This window comes from Carassius carassius, chromosome 9, assembly GCF_963082965.1.
Source record: "Carassius carassius chromosome 9, fCarCar2.1, whole genome shotgun sequence".
Lineage (NCBI taxonomy): Eukaryota > Metazoa > Chordata > Actinopteri > Cypriniformes > Cyprinidae > Carassius > Carassius carassius.
Window position 1 is genome coordinate 30,349,109 of NC_081763.1, and position 23,944 is coordinate 30,373,052.

General features: G+C 36.1%; 1 protein-coding gene and 1 long non-coding RNA gene across 13 annotated transcripts in view; one reads left to right on the plus strand and one right to left on the minus strand.

Moving 5' to 3' along the window:
- Positions 1-20,776, plus strand: part of LOC132149568 (uncharacterized) — a 78,446-nt gene extending 57,670 nt beyond the window's left edge. The window contains exon 3 of the long non-coding RNA XR_009435039.1: positions 20,641-20,776. This is a non-coding gene — a long non-coding RNA (uncharacterized LOC132149568). The remainder of the gene's footprint in view (positions 1-20,640) is intronic.
- The window catches only part of LOC132149565 (butyrophilin subfamily 1 member A1), a 98,832-nt gene that overhangs the window by 59,505 nt on the left and 15,383 nt on the right, over positions 1-23,944 (minus strand). For 5 of the 12 annotated variants that reach the window (XM_059558923.1, XM_059558922.1, XM_059558927.1 and 2 more), the window contains exon 6: positions 23,750-23,812. The exons of 4 other annotated variants lie outside the window; for them this stretch is intronic. In XM_059558923.1, coding sequence (XP_059414906.1) covers positions 23,750-23,812 — 63 coding nt within the window. Of the gene's footprint in view, positions 1-6,012; positions 6,121-6,342; positions 6,616-7,114; positions 7,469-7,825; positions 7,886-9,588; positions 9,737-18,632; positions 19,893-20,523; positions 20,557-23,749; positions 23,813-23,944 lie in introns of those variants that run through there. 3 more of the 12 variants (XM_059558934.1, XM_059558931.1, XM_059558928.1) reach the window with 3 other exon arrangements.

Sequence of the window (23,944 nt, forward strand, 5' to 3'; positions counted from 1 at the left end):
TTGGTCAAAGGAATGGTAGGGGACAGGCACCCCTTCTGAGAGGTGGTCGTGGGCCTCGTTTGAGAGGTGTAGGGGAACATGGTAGAGGACAAGGCCACGGACCAAGACAGCGGCAACAACATCACAGAGTGTCCAATGAAATCAGGGCAATAGTTGTAGACCATAAATCATGGCATGACAATGACTGAGGCAGCTACAATGATACAACCAAACCTCAGGAGGTCAGCCGTGGCTTCAATAATCAGAACTTTCCACAATGAGAACCAGTAAGTTATCAGCATGCACTAAACATTATGCTACTCTCGATTGTCAAATGACTGCATACCGATGTGTATCACAGAATAGGTGATGTGACCAAGTGTCTTCTTACTCTAATGTTCCCTGTAGAATTGTGACCAGGCCAAATAGTGGAGGCAGAGGCAAAATTGTAACTGACCAACAAGAGCAGGCTGTGGTCGATTTGGTACGGGCCAGAAATGATATTCGCATTACAGAAATTCGCCACGAGCATGATTGTTCCCAGCGCCACCTGCAACGTTGGTCTGCTTTCACACTCGATAGTTGTATCAAACCCAGGTGCGCTTGCAGTCACCTTACGTCATCGCAAACGCACACGGAAAACTCATGGAGGAAACAACGTGACTGAGCATAGTTGTATTTTTTTTTTGTGTGTGTGATATTATGCACAGCATAATTACTTTTAAATATTTAATTTTAATTTAATTTAGATTTTTAAGAGTGTGTGAAATCAACCTCTGCTCTCTGCTGTGTTGAGGAAACAAGGATATCGACAGTGTTACGCATGCGGGGGATACTTTACTTCCTGAACAAGTGCGCACTCGAGTCCGTGTTGCTTGCACATTCACGCGAACCGCACCACAGTTCGGGAGCAACCGAACTCAGACCACCTTCTCCAGGTAGTCTCGGGTTCGGTACCCCAGTGGCACCAGGGTCCGATGACAGCATTCACATTAGTGATTTTTCATGCGAACCATGCCCCGTTCCACACTAAACTGCAATTGTGAAAGCCCCCTAAAACAACTATACCGTGTGCCTTTCGAAAGAAATGCAGACAGAGTGAAGCAAATGAGGACTGAGTATGTTCAGGTAAGTTCAGTTTTAAGATGGCTAGGCCTGGCGCAATAGTCGATAAATCAATTAATCGCACGAAAAAAAAAAAAAAGGCCTGTGGACAGCCCGTGGCAGAAAACACCCTCTCCGATGGCACAGATGTCCCGGGAATAAAGAAATAAAATCTCACTAGAGTGACCAGCTTTGGGAAGCGCCTTTCATTTGCTTGTGGATGTTTGTGTAGCAAGTGATAATGCATTGTACTTGCACTACTGCTTAATTTCAATGCCGCGTAGCATATTTTGCAAGTAACTTTGTTGCCCTTTCTCTCGAAATGGGCCTACTTTTCGCTCGCTTCATTTGGCTTATTCAGCTAAATATGTCTGTAGGCATGTAGTTGCATGTGTCAACGCGGCCAGTGAGTTCACGTTCACACACACACACATATGGCAACACACAGCGCACCGTTTTTTTCCTTCTTTCCAAAGCCCTCGGGCAATTGTGTTTAGAACATTAGACAGCCTGTGTTACTAGTGATAACTGTTTTGTGTTTAGAGTTTTGAAAAATGACATCAAGGTTCTGAAAATCATAGCAAAGTGATTGTAAAAAACAGTAATCAAACAAATACTTCTGCTGTGATCTTTGTTTGGAACTATTTTAGTTTGTGAAACAGTACAAAACAGTCAATATTGTGTCTGAAATGTAAGAAACCTAATTACATGACTGCTTAACTACTTAAAATCATCTTAACATTTGCAATCGTGAGAATATTTGGCAAATAGCTCCATTGTCATGTTTTGTCAAACAGGCTATTTGTCTGGTCGGGCAAATAAAATTCTCAAGCAATTTTCAATAAACTTGCATTAACCCATTTTAAACTAGCTAAGAGGCTGGTCAGCTAACTGTAGCAGTAACTACAGCTGGGGGGAAATCTGCCTGTCTAGTGATTGTAAACAGTCACTGAGTCCGTCAGAGACAGGAGAACGTTTTGCAGAATTGTGACCAAAAGTATTTAAGACCCATGGAATAGGAATTTAAGACATTTTAAGACTTTTAAGGACCCACGGCCACCCTGTTTATTAGAAGTAACATATTGATAAAAATTAAATCATCAGTATTTTCTGCCAGGCATTGCACAGCTTTTATCCAGAATCTCAATCTTGTCTGGACAGCAAACACAGGTATGAGAGGACAGGCCCTGCGGCATCATGAAGGCCCTCAGTTCAAGACAACGCTGGGGTGACTGGGCGAAAAAACACACTTTACCAAACCACACATCCGGTTCAGTTCTACAGATGTGTCTGAAACACCTCTAAAAAAAGTGGCAGTGAGGGTTAATAGATAAGAAAATAGAAAATTTTATGCTATTGTGCTGTTAACGTTTCTTTAGTCATTTTTCAATCCTACAGTCTGAACCACTGTAGAGTAACCATCCTTACAATCATAATTTTTTACTTCTCAAATTAATTAAAATTAATTTTAAATAAATTTTTTTATCATTTTAATATTTTAATACTTTGCTTTTAATGTTGTGATTATTTGTATGATTATTTTAATACTTTTTATGTAAAGCACTTTGAATTACCATTGTGTATGAAATTAAACTGTCTCAGGTTACGTATGTAACCATAGTTCCCTGAGTAGGGAACAAGACACTGCGTCCTCTAGGGGGCGCTTTGGGGAACACCTCGTCGTGACCCATGTCTGAAGCATACATTGTAAAAAAACACCAACTTGTTGGCCGGCGACAGCCTCCGTTGTCACTACCGGCGCGACTATAAATAAGCACCGGGAGAGCACGTCATTATCTTCCTCGTCTGAAGCTTGCGTCCGAAGCATGGCAGGGAGCTAGAGGACGCAGTGTCTCGTTCCCTACTCACCTGAGACAGTTCCCTTTTGAGGGAACTTTGAACTGCATCCTCTAGGGGTCACTATGGGGAACAGTATACCCACGCCGCCATGCTGAGGGGATTGCAGGCCAGAATCATGGCGAGCACTAAGTACCAACTCTACCATTTCCATGGGAGTTGCCCCTGGGACACTGCCCCTGTCTGTGACAGTACCCCTTACAGCCAAAAGGCCTAAGCTACATACCCAACTTAATTGTTAGGGCCTCTGCCCAGGGTAGAGCTGAAGGCTTGGAATCAGGAAAGTTTCCTTTAAAGCGATACGGCTAAGAACCTAGCATTTCTACCAAGTCTTGCCTGTCACACAGGGGCTACCGCTAGCTTACGCATAAGCTTACTGAAAGAGCTGTCTTGACAGTTCTCTAGTAGCAACACCCTGTTTAGATAGGTATCCGAGGATACATAGGTGGAGTGGTGCCCAAGATGAACGGGGCTTTTACCAACTCAAGAAAGGGCACGAAGCAACCGCGCCAAGCCCTCGCCATAGAGGATTTTAGAAAGAACGCAGAATACTAGCGTGTGAACTTACCACAGTGTGGATTTCAGAAAGTGTGCAAAGACTTCACGTGCACAGTTACCATAGCATGGATTTTCAAATACTGTTCTAAGGAGGGGCTCTCGTGGCACTCTGATAGAGCAGCTCACAGATGGAATGTTGCATCTCAAAACAGTATGTTTGAGAGTCATCAACTCGATCTATGGAAACAATACTGGAGCGCTCTGGGGAAAAAACAGAGAACTCAGTCTCATATGAGAGGAGAACTCCGAGCTCATAGGCAACCCTCTTTTGGAAAAAGGGGAGCACTGCTAAATGAACATGAAAATCACCCAAATAGCCCCTCATGTTGAGGGAAGCGATGCTTGAGGTGTATAAACAAATACACACTGGCTGAATGGAGCCCAAGGATCCAAGGTCTAATCATCTCAAGAAAGGGAACGAAGCGGAGCGCGTAACCCTTATCGTATTTCAGAAAGTTTGCAGAGTCTTGCGTGCAAACTTACCACTTGTGGATTTTTAGAAAGTGTGCAAAGTGTTCACGTGCACACTGAGCACCATGTGGTTTTGAGAAAGGTTCCTAAGCATCGCAGAGGTGCTGAATCTCACGGGAGAGGCAAGCTCAATTTTGCAAACCTCGGGAGAGGGGAGCATGACCTGAGGCAGCATATACAAGAAGACTTCTGTAACTGCCACCTCCACTTCCCGCTAGATGCGACAGCACCCCTAAGAGGCCAGGAGACCCCTCGGGGTGACCTGGCCGGACATCCATGAAATTCCCTGCAGTGCTGTGCCAGGCCTGATGATCAAGGAGGCTCCCTCAGAAACCTGTGATCTCAGCCGCCTAATACTGGAACATGAAGCCGGATGGCAGGTGCTGGCGAGTGTTTAGTAAACACTGTAACTGAGCACTGCAAAGGAAACTTTCTTAGTTTATTAGTAGACACGTAACCACCAGCAATTAAATACACATAGGGTTACATTTACTCACCCACCCTCCTGCGCTGGAGCCCCGCTCAAAGGGCGCCTCCTTTTAGTCTGGACCATCAGTCAGGTGGTTGCTATGAACATAGAACCAAAAAACATAAAAAGTCCAGCATAGGAGAATTATGTGAGAGGTTTCCACCTAACCTCGATCAGGTGAAGAGCTGGTGGTTACAGGGGAATTAGGAAGGGGAGGATAAAAGCAGAAGTTAGACCTCGGAAGTCGATTAACGCATATTCGCGTTATGAGGCTATTTTCTCCTGATAACCTCTTAGACTCCAGAGGGTTAAAAATCCCCAAAGGGAACGAGTAGATACCTCGGTATCACTCCGATTCGGACGAGAACGCTACCTTGTCTAGATCACACCCCTTAGGTTCTGCTTACCTCCTCGTGACCCACGATTCCTCTAACCCCTGCCCGCAGGTGGGGGAGGAGCGCGAGTTGCGACACTAGCCTCTGTGCCCGTCTTTGATCCTCAGATCGAGACAGGGGGCATTCCCTCATAGCCACTTTCGCGCATCACCTCGATGTCGGCACATTACTGTCATGCCGAAACCGATGGATGCGAGAAGAAAACGGCATCTTTCATTTCTTTTTAATCTCTGTATGGAGATCATGCAGAAATGAAAGGCTCACCTGAGCTGGAGGTCTATGGTCAAAAGGTAATTTTTCGCTCAATAACCTCCAACAGCTCTACATACGCAGGACAGGAGAATTGAGAAGGCTCAGCCTCAGCTTCTTCACCATCCTCAAATATCTCCTGCTTTTCCCAGGTAAAAACCCAGCAGAGCACTAACCTCAGTATCACAAAGTGTTAAAGATATAACATCATATTCCCGAGGCTCTCTCTCTCGTCTGCCACCCTTTTTTTTTTTTTTTTTTTTTTTTTACGAGCGCGAAAGGGAAAGTCCCTCTTTAAACCATTCAGACAGATCCTCCTGTATTCTCACAAGCTCGTTCTCTTCAATGCCTCAGCGCAGACAGGTCCTGAACCGCGGGAAGCAGATGACTGCCTATTTTCCCCTTTTCTTTCAGAAAAGAGACGAACGAGAGCGGAGCTTTTTCCATTGAAAAAACGCTCACAATGCACGCAGATTGCCTCCTCAAAGACATCGCATGCGTACTCTTCACCCAAACAAATGACGCAAAGATCGCGTGTGTCATCGTGTGTCAAATAACGCTGACACGGATGCACAAATCATCTAAACGCTTACTAGTTGTCGCCATGGTAAACAGAGAAAGATTGCCCTTACTGGTTCTTTCAGATGCACACTTCAAACAAAACAGTCAGTGAAGATGAAGAAGATAATGACGTGCTCTCCCGGTGCTTATTTATAGTCGCGCCAGTAGTGACGTCGGAGGCTGTCGCCGGCCAACAAGTTGGTGTTTTTTCAATGTATGCTTCAGATACGGATCACGATGAGGTGTTCCCCAAAGCGCCCCCTAGAGGACGCAGTTCAAAGTTCCCCCGAAAGGGAACTTGCCTTAAAAATCATCACCATACTGCCTTATTTACATAAAATGTAAGAAATAAGAAAACAAGTATTTTACCTTTGTTTTTACGAGCAAACACAGCTATCAGTATTCCAACAATCACACTGAGCACAACAGCAACTGAAATCATGATGACTGAAGTCCTCCAAGAACTAAACATATTACCTGCAAAACAAAACAGTAATTAAGCACATTGTGTAAAATAAACATATTTTAATGGAATTATTAAAACATACAATGTTCAGTTCTGAGTTGTACATAGACAGTAAAATGTTTTAGCTCTACATAATGTAATTGACTAAGCTGATAATTATTAAATAATTTTACTACATCAAAAATACCACAAGAAGATGAAAAAATTACAGTAATAAAAGTGTCAGTGCTTACTTGAGCTGATAATCAGTGCCTCCAGCATGTGATGTCTCAGTTTGACTCTGCAGTGAATCTTGTCGTCACTGTGATGTACAGTAGTGGTGTGTTTCACACTGAATCCCTCTGTGTTTCTGTGTGTCTCTGTAGTTTCTGAACTCAAACTGACTCCTTCACTGTCCAGCCACTCAAGATCAGGTTCAGGGTTCCAGCCTTCAGATTCACACTGAAGATGAAGCCCTCCTGAATGATCAAACCCATCTACAGTGATCACTGGAGGGCGTCCTACAGCTACAGACCAACAAGAAGATCATTCGGTTGTTGTTCTGGCTTTTTTAAGTTAGTTAGAGCATGTTAAGGCTGGAATACACTACACCACTTTTGCCCTGATTTTCCCCCAATTTACAGTCTGGAGAAGTTGACTCTGGAAAGATGTTGATGAAAGTCAGAGCTAGTCTGCAGATCTGAGTTGACAGATTTCCTAGAAAATCATGGAGTTTATGATGGACAAAGATGGACGATTTTTTTAAAGTCAGACTTTGATTCCATCCAAACATATTTTGAGTTTTAGAACACATATTGTTTTCATTTGTCATGTGTCTCCTAGCAACAAGATGCATGTTTCTGCATGAGTTTGTTATCAGAAAAACGTGAAAGTCTGGTAGTGTGTGATTCCTCAGTCGTTTAATGTGTGATGACCAGCTTTATTTTGTGATTATTTACAAAGTCGTTAAGTGTACGGTTTTAGAAGTTGTGTATTCCAGCCTTTAGTTTTCACTGGTTTACTCACCTTCAACTCTGACATCAACAGTGGTATCATCATACCAGGATTTGGACTCAATAAAACACTTATAAAGTCCTTCATCAGAGACTCGGACTGATGAGAGTTTGAGTGATGCATCTCCTCTCTGTAGTTCTTGATGATTCAGTTTTGTTCTCCCTCTGTAGGACTCAATCTGATCTGTGTTTCTGTCTTCATGATCCTGATAAAGATGAACTAGTTGTGAGTCTTTCTGATCAGATCTAAACCACTCCACTCTCATGTCCACAACACTGGTGTTGGGTTTGACTGAACAGGGCAGAATCACATCTTCACCAGCTACAGTAAGAACAGGATCTGCAGATCCCACGACTTTATACTGCTCTGTTAAAGAGAAAGAGAGCAGGTATAATTAAATGTGAACCTCGTGTCAGATGAACTGTCATCCTTCAAGGACTACAGCGTTCACATGTAAAGCAGTGACTGTCCTTCTCCACACAGCTCTACGTCCGATCATCTCTGCTTGAAAAAACTGCTTTTATGCATTTTTCCTCTGTTTTATTAAACTTTGTAAACTTTATTCTAACCAAGTAGCCATGTAATAAATGGCATATTGTACATTGACTTGGTCACCTGAACTATAAGCTAAACTTTAATTATAGCCTAAATATATTTCAGCTAGAAAATGAATGAACATGAACACACACTTCAGCTCTTTTTTTAATGGGTGTGAATAATTACCTGATAATGAATCTGTAATTCCGCTAACAAACAGCACAGTCAAACAAATGAACTTCATCTCTAAAGGACACAAAGGAAAATAAAACATTATAATAAACAGTCAACTCGTGTTAACATTCATGTGTTCACTCTGAATACTTGCACTTACACATCTAGTTAAGGAACCGAACCGCAAGGAACCGAAACTCCATCGGTGACAGAATGGAGAAAAAAACCCTTGGGAGAAGGTTTTTTTCTCCATTCTGTCACCGATGGAGTTTCGGTTCCTTGCCGCTGTCGCCTCTGGCTTGCTTAGTTGGGGTCACTTCATCTACAGCGATATCGTTGACTTGATTGCAAATAAATGCACAGACACTATTTAACTGAACAGAGATGACATCACTGAATTCAATGATGAACTGCCTTTAACTGTCATTTTGCATTATTGACACACTGTTTTCCTAATGAATGTTGTTCAGTTGCTTTGACGCAATGTATTTTGTTTAAAGCGCTATATAAATAAAGGTGACTTGACATCTAAAATCAACTGGTTAAATTAGTCCAAAGCAAGACACAAATGCACAACTTGTATCTATATGTTGTATTATTTCAAAAGGGTGTAAGATCACTGGCAGGGAAAACCCTTTAACCGTTTAGTGGTTAACCCTTTCTTTTCCATCATTAGTAGGCTATTATTCATGATTTGAATGTTGTGAACAGAGCTCCTCTTTTGTTTTGTTATAAACCCGGCTTCTGATGCTTTCACTTTCGACTTTCGCGATCTTGTCAGGTTTTACAATTAAAAATAATTGTCTGTTTTGCTTACATCTATAGGCCTACATACACCTTTCACCTTTTAAGACTAAAATAAAGATGGATTCATTGTTATTTTTAATTAAAATGCAATACAACAATAAAACAGTAAGATTCAATGACAAACGAGCTTACACAAAGTTTATTATTATTATTTTCTATAATAAATTATATAATAATTTCGTAATTCAAAATAAAATATTAATGAAAAGGCTACATCTGTGATAATCCCAGGTTTCTATTGTCACGCAAGTTTGTTTACGCATTAAATTTGTGGCCACGAAAAAAAAAACATGTTCCCTCAACATATCATCTCGAGGCCACGACATTATATGATGTTCCCACGAGTTATTGTTTTGTGGCCACGCCAAACTAAGTGAACCGACCATGTTCCCTCCCGGGCATCGTACGACACTGACTCAGAAAGCTAGTTTATTAATAGGTAAATAAAATGTCTTCTTTTCGTTCAGAATCACTTTGCCGGTGCTTTGAGGCCAATGCTTTATGCGCGAGCTTGAGCGCGGAATGCCTATATTACAGTATGGTTAATATATTATTATATTAATCAATGTAACACAACGTGCTACTTAGACTATAAAAAAAATCTTTAGTAGAGGGCAGGTCTACTTAGCACAAGGAAGCGCTCCATTTTTTTTTTTTGCATAAAATGCTATAATGTAGCTAAATACGAAAAAAGCGACAGCTGCAAATCACTTCGTTTTACGCTGTTCGAGTTATGCATATATGTAAGGAGTCAAATGTATTTTTTGTTTTGTTTATCACACTAATTAGATCATGAATAATGATTTGTTGATCTTGTTTTCACTTTAATACATGCCTTCCTCAAGATATTTGTCAATTACTTTCAAAAGTTGGTAGGTAGGCCTATATCTACCCTTGCAAAAAGTAATGGGGACATGTCCCACCTGCAAATTACACCTGATGTGTTTTTCGGTTGGTTCTTGACTTACCTTCAGCTGAGCATTGCTGTATTCACAGGAGTTTCTGAATAAATTATTTATATGATTATTTGATATAAAAAAAATATTGATACGAGAGTTATTAAAGATCGAAAGGAGAACATTACAGCGACAGTTTCACTTTCACAATCTGCCTTTTCACAAAGACACGCCCTAATCCTCCTGCAGCTGCTGAAACCAGTCTCTGTTCATATGAGGAGTGTCTTCAGGCTTTAACTGTATATTACTGGCTTCTGCGGAGCGCTGAGATCTTTACAATCAGTTTGAAGGAAGCCAGTAGATTTTAAATGTCTCTTTACTACAAAACTACAAGATCAATAGTCAGTTTTTCATTCAGAGCAGATATATTTACTACAAGTTAAAAATAATAATAAATAATACTAATAAATAGCTACTAATAATAATAGAAATGGGTCAAAATCATTTATACAATAAACGATATTACAAGATAAACTATTTATTACATTTTGACTTCATAGGGGCTTCTGATATTTAAAAAAAGTATAATTTCTAAATATGATAAACAGAGGAGAGGAGTTTAAGGAATCTACGTTTTTGTATAAAATATTTTGCCAATATTAAATTGTTTTTCTTTCTCTTTTTTTCTCCAAAAGTCGCGCGAGAAATTTCATTAAAACATTTTGCACAATGTGTCAAACTGCACACAGACGTCATCAGTCAGTGACCGCGGGGTCCTTTCAGTCAGTGTTCGCCTGTCACGCCTTAGTTTCCATTCAAACTACAGCAGAAGCAGAAATGATCAGATCAAGTTTACTCAAATTCTCTCTGAATGTTTCTCATGGGGCTTTTCAGTTAAAAATTTGTATTTATCTCATTGACAAAAATAAACAGGATTAGTGCAGAATAAGTCTATTGCCCAGACAGTAAATAATCTCCATATTTATCTTTGTATGCAGATGTGAAGACTAGCGAGCATATACAGTAAAAATGATCAAATCCAAACCCTCTTGTCAGTAAACATCAGTGCTGTTTAATTCTGCCTGTCTTTTCTTCATCAGTTGATAGTAATGTCAGACAGCAGACCTGAAGACTGTGGAGCTCCAGCTGTCAGTGTCTCATCGCTCCTACAGCACACAACAGACTGAGAGCAGAGGAGACGCTCCACAGCATCATCTGAGACACCACAACATTCAACATACACTCATGTTTGAGGAGCATTATACTGAACAAAAGTGACATCTATAATGTCAAAGATTTACATTTCAAAAGCTATGGTTCCTTTTTATTCATCAAAGAATCCTAAAACAGCATGATTGTTTTCAATATCAATAGCATAAAATCAGCATCAGAATTATTTCTGAAGGAGCATGTGACACTAAAGACTGGATTAATGATGCTAAAAGTACAGCTTTGACTCACAGGAATAAATGACAGTTAATAAATAAATAGTTATTTAAAATTCCAATAGTATTCCAAAATATTAAAGTTTATACATATATGTATATGTGTCGTATTGACCCGATTATAAGACGACCCTGATCACTGTATAAAACGTAATGTACTTCCAGATGTACTTTTTGGAAAAAGCCTTTTTGAAAGCAAAATCTTTTGTTTTACTCAGATAAAAAAAAAATTATTTTAAATATTTTTATATTGAATATTTTCCTATTTTAATTTCTGTTTTGAAAGTATGGTAAATACAGAATAAATGTACCAATAATCACATTTAAAAATGTACACTTTTATATATACCATAAAAATAACAGGTAGCCCATCTGAGTTACAGATCTATAAAATTTAGTCTGTCCATCTCATAGTAGCCTACCAAAATAAAAATGTAACAGTAGAAGTGAAATCTTATTATAATCTTATTATAGTCTTCAAATCTGGGTACTGTCTTACATTTTAAAATCACTTACAGAGGAAGTTTGTTCCCATCACGCTAACAACTCATGCACTGTAAGCTTTTCTTTTTCTTTTGTTTTCACTCACGATCTTTACAGCATACGATACATTACATTACTTATTTCATGGCACACTCATTTTACGCATATTAGGTGTCACTTATTGTTGTGGTTGTATTACAATTCTTAGATTATAATAATAATAACAATGCATGAATGGAAGTAAAGTCCTATATATTGATCAGTCTGTAGCTCAGTCTAACGGTCAGTGTTTTTTGGCACACATTCGCTCTGTTAGGTGTTCATCCAAGAGCTCATCTCAAACAGCAGCGATGCACTGGAGAAACTGTGGCACAAGATGATCACAGCAGGAGGAGATCCAGCACCAGTGGAGATCCACCTGCAGACAGATGCTGCCAGAGACACCTTCACCATCCAGGTTCCTTTAACACACACACCTCCTCCATAACGGCTCTGTGAGGGGCTCAAGAACTGAATCATGCAGCAGAATCAGATTCAACAGCTCTTAATGCTACTTGTTTCAGACTACTCATGTTCTATTACCCATCATTTCATTTAAATTCTCAAGCATTGTACGGGAGAAAGATGAAGAATAGCTTTTCTATTGCTAATGTGTGTAATTCCAAAGCTGTTTTCAGACCTTTCAGTCATACAAATAATAAAACCATCTGCAGATCTCTCTAGTGCACATGTGCCTCTGTGTGGTCATCGCAGTCATTGCAGATACAAAGGTGTGTGATTGGTTGAAACGCTCAACACTGCAAAAAGCAATGCATTAAAATACATCTTTGATCCAACTTGAGCAGATTTAATTATAATGCTGCAACTGACACTTCATCCATTTTCACATCTCACTTTAAATTAATTTATGCCGTCATATCTTGAGCTTACAGTCTTATTCATTAAAGCAGCTGAACCCTGACTAACATTATTTACCTTTTCAATAAATATAATAATGCTTACAATATCAATAGTTCACTTGATTCATTTTTTCTTATTCTAAAATCTTATTTATTAAATATATTATATATTACTACAAAATGACGATTGAAATGTGCATTTAAAGCACAAATGTTTTACATATTCTAATTTAAATGCAATTATATGCATTCAAACTTAAATTATAGTGTAATTTTTTTATACATTCAATTTAAAACTGCACATATATAAAAATAAGTATAAATATTATGTATTAACATGTTTTCAAATTACATTATATGCTACTTATACAAATTATGTAATGCTATTTTAAATTAATTAGCCAATAAACAACTTAATAATACATTTAAAGCACTAATTCATACATAATTTCTATGCAATTATACGCAAATGAATACAACTTTAATTTAATTTGACATATTAAATTGACTTCATTCATAAAAAATATTTAAAATAATGTTGTTAGCTTTAGTTTTCCGACTCTAATCTGCACTGATCTTATACTTGGCCTCTCTGCAGTCCACCTGAAGAAAATCCAGAGCAGTTTAATGTCTGTGTTGAGTGTGTTTATCAACAGTTTTCTGCAGTGATTTGTAGGACACAGGTGTTGATGAACATTGAGGAGCTGGTGGTAATCTGGGCTCCATCACTCGATCAAAGGTGCGTCTCACTGAACTCTTCCAAACTCTGCTGTTCCTCATTCTAACACTGGGTTTTATTTCATGTCCTCTTGCTCTTCCTCCATCAGGCTTTTCTGGATGCTCTTTAGAGTCAAGTGGAGGTCAGCAGCAGCTCCATCATCGGTCAGTTCAGTGGGGGCTTTTACTCCGTCTTCATGGTGGCTGATAAAGTGGACGTTTATTCTCAGTCAGCAGAAGCAGCGCTCCTGGATACAAGTGATCCTCAGACGAGAGGAGAGATGGATTTCATAACAATTTTAGGAAAGTGCTTTTGTATTAGTGTACCTTGATTAAGAAACCCTAATCAAAGTTGTTTTGGTCATTATTATAATCATAAATCATAAATTTGGAGTGGGCATTAGTAAAAAGAAATATCTGACCATTCATAACACAATCACTATTTACATCTCTTATCGTATGCAAACACTTCCGTTAACAAGACAAAAGCTGACACATTAGTATTATGAGCTCTGAAAGTGTTAAAATAAAAGCAAAACCATATCCGTGCTGCCTGGGCCGGATCGGCTCTGAACCGACCAGTTAAGAAACAAGAACGGTTCGGCTCGATGAGGGAAAAGCTGCTCTAGAAAACTCTCTGACACTGATGACTGCTTTGTCAAGTCTTATTCATTATTTAGGAATCTGGGTGTGCTTTTCAATAGCAAACTTTCATTTGAAAACCACATCTCTAGCATTTGTAAAACCACATTTTTGCATCTTAAAAATATCTCTAAATTATGACATGCTCTCAGTGTCAGCTCCTCAGTACCTGTTTATTCCCGTAAAGCTGTATAAAGTGATAAACAAATAAAGGTGACTTGACTTTAGATTCTTTTCTGTTTCATGTTTCATTGTTCGATCCCTTTAATGTTGTTTTTTTGTCTTGCTTTTCTTCTGTTAAACATTTAGAAGATTAAATGTATCATTTTCTGTTATGACACAAATAAACTGCATTTGATCACACTGGATTCTAATCATTTGAGTGCATTCATGAAAAACATGAATGTTTGACATGATGATTATTTTTATAACAGAATTAATCTTTAGATCAATAATGTGAACTGTAATCAGTAATCATTTACATCACCACTTGACGATCAGCAAAATCCAAGAATGCTTTATACAGTTGACAATATAATTAAAACATAATTGTGACTCTGGAGCACAAAACCAGTCTTAAGTCACTGGGGGTTATTTGTAGCAATAGCCAAAATTAGATTTTTCTTTTATGCCAAAAATCATTAGGACATTAAGTTCTCTGAAGATATTTTGTACATTTGCTACTGTAAATATTAATTTAAAAAAAATAATTTTTGATTAGAAATATGCACAGCTAAAAACTTTGGACAACTTCAAAGGCAATTTCTTTTTTTTGGACAACTTCAAAGGCGATTACATTGTAACATTAAATAATTTACTCTAGCAAAGATATCAGTAAAGCAATTGTGCAATAAACTAAAGCCAGGATTAATATCTGGGTAAATCTTGAGGAAAATCTGCTTTAAAAAGAATGACACTTTCAAACACGGCCAGAATGTATGTGCATTGAGAGACGGTTTTTTATTCTCCGCTCTGTAAAATTGTGCGTCTTTACACATACACAACAGTACAATCCACTAAACAATTCTAGCCCTCATAGCCTGGTTGTCATTACTATCATAAATAAAATATGGCACTAACCTGACAAAGGTCTATAAGAGTCACCTGAGGGAAAACAGCAGAGATGCAAACACCTCACCACCAATTTATTTTACTTAAAATGTATAAAATAAGAATTTCACCTCTGTTTTTATGAGCAAAAGCAGCTATGAGTCTTCCAGCAATTACAGTGAGCACAGCTACAAATGAAGTTCTCCAAGAACTGAACGTTTAAACTACAAAACTAAACAGTCATTAAACACATTGTGTAAGTACAGGTTGATTAAAATATATTGGGGCAGTTTCCAGGAGCAGGCTTAATCTAGAATAGTTAATCATGGTTTAAAAAATGTCTTTCTGGAACAGATTAAGTACAGATTACTAACTCCTGTACTATGGAGACCTGGACTAAAATAAAGTAGATTCATTTAAAACCAACTGTTCACAGCTGCATAACTGCAGAAAACAGTTGAGTCTTGTGGTCAGAAAGCCTCATAATGGACCGTGGTAGAATCTTTTAACAGAACAATGATCCAAAAGGACCCTCAAAATCAACACAATAATGGGCCACTGAGTACAAAACAAGGTTCTGCCATGACCATCAGTTCCCTGACCTGAACCCTAGAAAACTGAAGAGGAGAGAGTATCAACATGGAGCTGTGAATCTGAAGGGTCTGGAGTGATTCTGGATGAAGGAATGGTCTCTGATCTCTAGTCAGCTGTTCTCCAAACTCATCAGGCATTATAGGAGAGAGATTTATTTCTTTTTATAAATAAAGTATCAAAATGATTAACAGTGCAGATTTATTTCCACACGCTTCTTTGTGCCTTTCTTCCTAGGGTGCCAATAATTTTGATCTATAAAGACTGAAAATGACCATTTGGGATTCCTGAACAGTTACAGTTAGCATTTATGATAAATGATTGTGTCTGAATAAATTCTGCTGACATGAGCATTCATAAGACGATTGTACATAAGTTATTACTGGCTTAGTTTTACATTTCTGTATCACTGAACTTAAATGATGACTCAGAAGTGAATTATTTGCTCAGAGTGTTGATAAATCAAAATGTGACTTTCACTTTTGGACCTTATTATATGATTATTGCAATGATAATGTTTTTATTGTGTATTTCTAGAACATAATAAATGGTAAATGGTAAATGGACTGCATTTATATAGCGCTTTCAACAGACCACATGGCCATCCAAAGCGCTTTACAATTTGCCTCACATTCACCCATTCACACACACATTCACACACCGACTGCGGTGTCAGCCATTCAAGGCGCCATCCAGCTCGTCGGGAGCAGCTGGGGTTAGGTGTCTTGCTCAATAATAATAATAATAATGATAATGATAATAATTTAAAAAAAAATACTAATGTATACTGAAAAAAATGTGTCTTTGGATCAACTTGTTACATGAAATCGATTTGAAATATGACAAAATCAAATTTCTATAGTCAACTGGAACTAAAAATTTACTTTCAACCAAATATATATTTGTTTACATGATTATACCTCAGATTATCAGTATAAATTTATTTGGATTTGCTTTTTTTTTTTTTTTATGTTACATGACTGAAAATGAGCAAAGACCATTTGGGGTTCCTGAAGGCACAGAAGAGCTGATTGTGATCGAGGCCTGTAGGACAACATTCATCTATTTCAGGAGTCTGTTAACTGTCACAGGTTTAGTACAGTGATGGGGAGCTGTGATTTACTGATTGGTCAGTCTGAATGTCTCAACTCTTTATGGTAGTTTTGATCAGGCCCTGGTCACTGTATGCTGGTCATTAAGCTACTTTGATATTTCATTGTATTGAAAAGAGCAGTGAGTGAAATTTCATCGTTTGTGTTCCACTGAAGGAAGCTTGAAATGACGGTGAGTAAAAGAAGGCAAACTATTCATTTTTGGGTGAGCTCTCCCTTTAAATCAAATGAAGCATGTCTGATGATCCACGAGTTCTACAAGTTCTTACAGGTTTATAAAATACCTGATTTTAAGATTCTCATGTACTTGATCTCTTGTGATAAACCGGCAGCAGAAACAACAAGAGACACACCTTTCCTAAGAAACGTTTTTCCTCATTCCACACGTTTCCGTGTAAAACAGCAAGGTTTGCATTTCAATATAATTGCACAGCTCTCTGAGAAAAAAAACAAAACATCGGTCCTTTGATGCAATTCATCAACTGAAACATTCAGTGATAAAATATTTCAAATGTGTGTGTATGTATGTCTATATATATATATATATATATATAATTATTATATAACTGCTCATCCTGAAAGCATATAGTTTTCTACATGTTCTGTCTGAAGTATCTACAAGATTTAAAAAATCCAGATCAATATCATGATGATTTCTTTGTTTATTTGGTGAGTAGCTGTGTAATAAGTCAGATAATGTACAGTGAGCCTGTCATTTAAAAATAACCGCATAAATAACTTACTGTATTCCTTGCATAATTATTACATCTTCCTCCCTCTTTCTTTAATAAACACAACTCTTCAAAAGAGTAAATCATTACCTGATATTAAATCCATAATTCCACTAATATTCACCAGAGTCAAGCAACCGAACTTCATCTCTGAATGACACAGATGCTGAAATAGAAATATGAAAAGAGAAAACATGTTTTATAATCAGAAACTCACAGAATGGTGTTAACATGAAAATGTTCTGCTTCAGAAAATTCACATACACAACACTTATCAAATACATTTCATAAAAACATCTACTGTACAATCATTTTCTGTTCAAGGAAAACTGTTAAACTGAAATGCACAGCACACTCTGTCACACGCACAAACAGATTCAGATGTCTGAATTCAGGCACTCAATAGAGTTTACTGACATATTTCTAAATCCTGTTTCATAATTGTGTCTGAATTAGTTCTGCTGATATGAGCATTCATAAGACGATTGTAAATAAGTTATTACTGGCTTAGTTTTACATTTCTGTGTCACTGAACTTAAATGATGACTGAAAGAAGTGAATTTTTTGCTCAAATTGTTGATAACTCAATGTGATTTTCACTTTTGGACCTTATTACATGATTATTGCAATGATAATGTTTTTATTGTGTATTTCTAGAACATAATAAACAAAAAATACAAATGTACACTGAACAAAATATGTCGTTGGATCAACTTAAATTATGTCAACTTGTTACATGTAATCGATTTATTTACTTCTCAGCTGAAAAAAATGAAGTATGACAAAATCTAATTTCTATATCAACTGGAACTAAAAATGAACTTTCAACTCAATATATTTTTATATGATTATCAAATATCCAGATAAATACAAATCTACATTGTACATATAAATCAGTTTCTTCACCTTCAGAACGTGATTTTACTGTTAAATGTCACTAAATTACTGAATTTACACTCTTGAGAGTCAAACAGTTTTAAATGTTTATTACATCATGCTGAAATATTCAACACTTATCGACGATTTCCACTTTTGTAATTTGAGGAAGAATTTACAACAATTAATAGTGAAAATCTGTCTTGTCATTGAGCTAAAGTAAATGATTTACTTAATTGGAAGTAAACCTAAGTTTTGTCGGTTTAATTTAAACTATTTGCTACACATTAAATCAATAATTATGCGTTCTGTGATAACCACGTGACCGCTGACGTCATCGAGGCTGGGTTTGAGAACTTTCTGATCGACGGCCATCTTGTTTTCTCACATATGAGCAGCTGCTGTTTACTGACACTGACTGAAAAATACTTTCATTTTAAATATGAAATACTATCTAAAGTTTTTTGCAGCTGCAAATCATCCTTGATTGAATACTTCAGTTTGGTTTTATTGTATTCATTTCTCAACAGCTGTTAAAAAAATATGACGAACACTCAGAGAAGAAGGAGAGTAGGATCTAAATACAGTATTTATTACACAAACAATACTTCTATTAATAATAACTACTCAATAAGAAAAACTACAGAAGGACTACAAACAGAACAGGAAACAGTAACAAAACAGGGCAAAATGTAACCTAAAAGTCCAAATAACAGAAACACAAGGTGAACTAAACCAGGTTTACTGTGTGTATCAGTCCCTTTAGGAGCTCGGCGCTCAAAATCAGTTCTGTTCAGAGAAGCTCAAACAGAAAAATAACAGAGCATTTAAAACTTTAATTTAATTTAACTGTAATTCAATGAAATACAAAATCAATGAGAAATCAAATTACTAAAAATATATATATATATAATTAAAAACATTAATAAACCGACAGCAAACTGTGTTGAAGGAGAAACAGTTAACTGCACGATGAGCTCTTCATGATGCTTTTATTCATCATCTCCAGATCAAAACATTATTCATCATAAAGAAAAGCCTCTGTCTCATAAAGAAATTCATATGTATATATAAGCATTATTTATATTTATTTACAAAAAAGTAATTTTACACATTTAAAGCAGACGTCTTAAAACCAAAACATTTTAAGATCACAGAAAACATAAAATCAATCTCGTGTGGCCATATTTTTGACTGGAAGTGCAAATAATATTTAATATTTATTGCTGTTACACTGTTTAAATTGTATTTTGGTTGATTTCAGTGGATCATGTAAATTCAGTCACTGATTTCATTAGTAATCATCACAGATAATCAGTGGAGTGGGGTCTTCATTATACAGATACCCCAAACTAACAAATGGATAGAGTTTCTCATTAAAAGACTGATTAGTGAAAGAGTGGATAAGAGACATGGACTCCACATCATAAAAGGAGACGAGACCCTTCTCATAATCCACAAACACACCGACCCTCTGAGGCTTCACACTCAGTGAAAGAGAGACAAGTGAAGACTCATGAGCTCGATACTCCCCATCAAACAGACTCACAGTCCAGTATCCATTCTCAGGACTCAGACTGATCCACCCCGTCCTGTTCACAGATTCTCTGCTCACTCCTAAATCCCACTCAGTTTGTCCCTTCACCTGAACCTCAAAGTAAAAACACCCCGAGGAGAATCCTTCCTTCCCAAGAACACCAAGATATTCATCAAATCTGTCTTTTCCTCCATCCACTCTTTCTGTCCATCTCTTTCCATCTCTCACTTGTTTCCCATCTTCAGACACGGTGAGACGAGGATGAGCCGTATCAGCATCCAGAATCACATTCACTGTGGAAAATATAGAAAACTCTGCTTTACAGATGAGTATATCATGAAATAAAGTTAATTACTTATTTTTATAGGAATCATGAGAACTTTAAAACAAGACAAACTAAAATAAAGATACACCACTTATTGTTTAATACATTATATTATAAACAATAATGTTCATAATTTTGACATCTTATCTATTACTGATAGACTGAAATGTTCTGATTTTTCCTGCTTCACTTCATCTGCTTTTAGTTTGTTTTCTGAGAGTCATTTTGTTGTTCATTTTTGAATCCTTGTGTAGATTTTTTTGCTTGCTTTTATTTAGTAATGTAAAATAAACAATTATTATAAATAATGTATATTAAAATAAACAATTATGCCTTTTACTCACCCTTGTGTGTTCTTGAATGCGTGAGAGCTAAAAACAGAAATATGAAGTTATGAAAGCTTCATCTTTAGATCAATAATGAAATCATCTCTTGAAGACCAACAAAACCAAGAAGACTTTATACACTTTATATATCTTATAATAAAGTATAATGAACTGAATACACATATCAATGCACAGCATGTTCATTCAGTGTTTTTCAGAATAATTCAAAGTTAATAATTTATATTTTAATTAAGCAATATAAAACAAATTCACCTTGAGGTATGATTGTGTTCAGTTGATCACGTTCTAAAGAAAATCAGAAAAAGACGAGAAAAGAAGATTAAATTCTGTCATGTTTATTACTCTGACAAACAAGTAATGCTCATGTAGTTGTGTGTATAGTGTGTGTTAACATCACAGGAGTGTGTATCAGGGGCTGTGTGTATCAGGAAGCTGATTTAGCTGACAGATGAATTCAGTTTAGTTTGTTATAACTCTGGGGTTTAGGCTCCAAGAAAGTGTTTGTCTTTTAGCTGTGATCATCAACACAGTAACTTATGCTCCATGACAGATCTGCTCAGCTTATGTGTTACTGTACTTGTGAATACTAACAAATGTCATTAAACTTCAGTTCATATCACCTAATGCTCTTCTTTACATTTACAAATGTTTATTAAATAGCTTAATCAGTCATTTGTAACTCTTTATTATTCACTGAACTATTCATGTTATATTATTATTCATTAACTCATAATCACAGTCTGTAAAGTTCATATATTTGGTCTAAGTTTGTTGTGTAGACTTCTTCTATTCACACATCTTAAATCATTTATTAATTATTTGTTCATGTTTTTGCAGAAGCCAATCTAAAGTGGAAACTATTCATCATTTGTAAATGTTTATAAACGTTTAATAATCTTTCAGTATCTTTATGATCATTGGACTTTTAGCTGCTTTAACAATGTTTGTGTAAAGATGGTTAGTTAAGTTTAAGTAAATGCTTCTTAAAGACGTAACACATTAATTTGGGTGAAAAACATGTTTTTATTGCCTTGACTTACATTAGTATACTATATCATTAAATGAGGACTTCCTTGAATCATACATCAGCAGAAGAAATCAAATAAGTTTTTCAAGAAAATACTAAATATTTTCTTTATATTAATATATACTTAATATATAGTTAATTTATCAAAACAATGTAATATAAAAAGATGTTGAACCATGAACCATGTTCTCTTATAGTAACCAAACTGACCCCTCTACACTCTTGACCTCTTACCCATCCCTTAAACAATCACCAAACCCTAACCTTCACCATCTCACACCTCAACAGCAGCAAAAGTGTTGAACATTAACAAAAGCTTTCAGTCATTGTATAACATCTGTTAAAATCATCTTAGATTTTCAAAACGTGATCATATGAATCAAGTTTAATGACATTTATGAACATTGTAATTGACATTAATTATCTGTTGATCATTAGATAATGTTTAGTAAACATTAACCACACATTATCTCATGTTTCTAACTATTTGAATATATATAAACTAGTGATCTGTTAAGCATTATATAATGTTTGTTAACCCTCTGGCCTCTTCGTTGTGACCGAAAAGTGACCGAAGCCTTGAAATGTAACTTTTTTTATATATTTTTGTTCAATAATATTTTTTGATTATTATTTATGATTTTGAGGGAATTTTATGATACTATGCAATATTTATACAATTTTAATGAGCTATTTTCTCCATTAGAATTCATATATATATTTTATTTCTTTATTTCTTTACTATTTTTTTAATAAATGCAATATTTTACATTAAAATAGAGTGAAGGTATTTAAAATCCATTTTGTGAAGTGAGAATTGGGTCATCTGGAGGCATTAAAAAATAAAAACTTGTGAAATGTTGCATATCCTCTTGTATTACGACCCTGTACAGATATATACAGAGGCTTTTGGATTCTCGCTGTTTTTAGACATAATTTCTTCATTTTTTTAGGTTTTGCATTTAGATATATATCTGGACATTCTTAAAGACTACCTTTGGTCAAGGTTTAGATATTTTTGGTTCGATAAGTATCAGGATTGACATTATGATTACAGTCAAACATTAAAATCTTGTTAGAAAGGGAACACATAGAAAACTTTTTTGTTACTCAGTATTTGAATATTAAAAAAACTAACAAAATAAGGAATGGATAGTGATCATTCACAACACTTTATACAAGCATTTTGTAATTAATTGATATTTTATTCAATGTAATTCAATAAATGTTATTTCATATATTTTCTAAATTTGCTCTGTTGCAGTCTTACCTGTTCATTTCTGTGTGTATATTTACAGGTGCATCTCAATAAAGTTGAATGTCATGGAAAAGTGCATATATTTCAGTAATTCAACTCAAATTGTGAAACGTGTATTAAATAAATTCAGTGCACACAGACTGAAGTAGTTTAAGTCTTTGGTTCTTTTAATTGTGATGATTTTGGCTCATATTTAACAAACACTCACCAATTCACTATTAGTCTGTCGAGAATTTCAGGCCGTGTTGGACTCAATGCGGTGTTTAGAAACATTTTTTTTCTTCTGCTGGGTGGTTAACACTGGGTCTTTCTCTTCCTTTGAATTGCAAATGATTCAAGTTGATCATACGGATCCCTTTTATTGTATTTTAATTTATCGTCCACCTGGTCCTAATAGCTCCTTCTTAGATGATTTTAGTGATTTTTTATAATCTATTCTTAATCTCTGTAGAATTGTGATTACTTGTTACTGGTCCTACTCATATAACGGGACATACTTTAAATCTTGTTTTTAGTCTTAAATATTGGTTCTGATCTATATGAGGATCTTTTTATTTCAGATCATAATTGTATTCTTTTTAACATATTTATTAATTAAAATTCATCATCATGTAGACGGGTAATTAAGTCTCGCCTAACCTTTCTGAAGAAAACTTTTGTGCTGCTTTTGAAAATTCCTCAATTATTACGTCAAATAGTAGTGTTGATGTACAAGTACAAATTTTTAATGAGTATTGACTTTTTAAATCTTGGATGAAGTTGCTTCAATGAAATCCAGATCAGCTCATCTGTTTAACTCTCCTCTGATGAATGATAAATAAACCTGTCGTAAAATTGAGCGTTTGTGGAAATCTCCTCGACAACTAGTTCACTAACAGCATTTAAAATAACTTCTAATAAATATAATAAATCATTTTTAAGTTTGTTGCTCAGTTTGCTGTGTTTTTTGCCAGTACGCTCGGTTTCTTTTGTGTTCACTAAACAACACTGCTTGTGCTCAGATTCAGCTCTATATATTGTTTTTGCAACCAGCCATGACAGTATCTGAATAAATATACATTATATAAACAACTGGTGAGCATTTACCAGATCCAAGATAAACACAAAATAAATGAATACACACAGTTAGAACAGTGTTTTATGGCTGACTTTAATTGAATAATGAATTATTAATGTAATAAAGATAAATTTACCATGTTGTAGTCTTCTCTTCTCATTCTGTAGTCTGCTCTTCTCATTCTGCAGTCGATCGTGATCTGAAGAAGATTAAGAATAAAGACAAGAGAAAACAGCATTCAGACAACAAATACAAATATAATTTGTGAACAATAACTACAAAATACATGACCTAAGATATATTCAAAAGTATATGAATACACAAAGTCTGT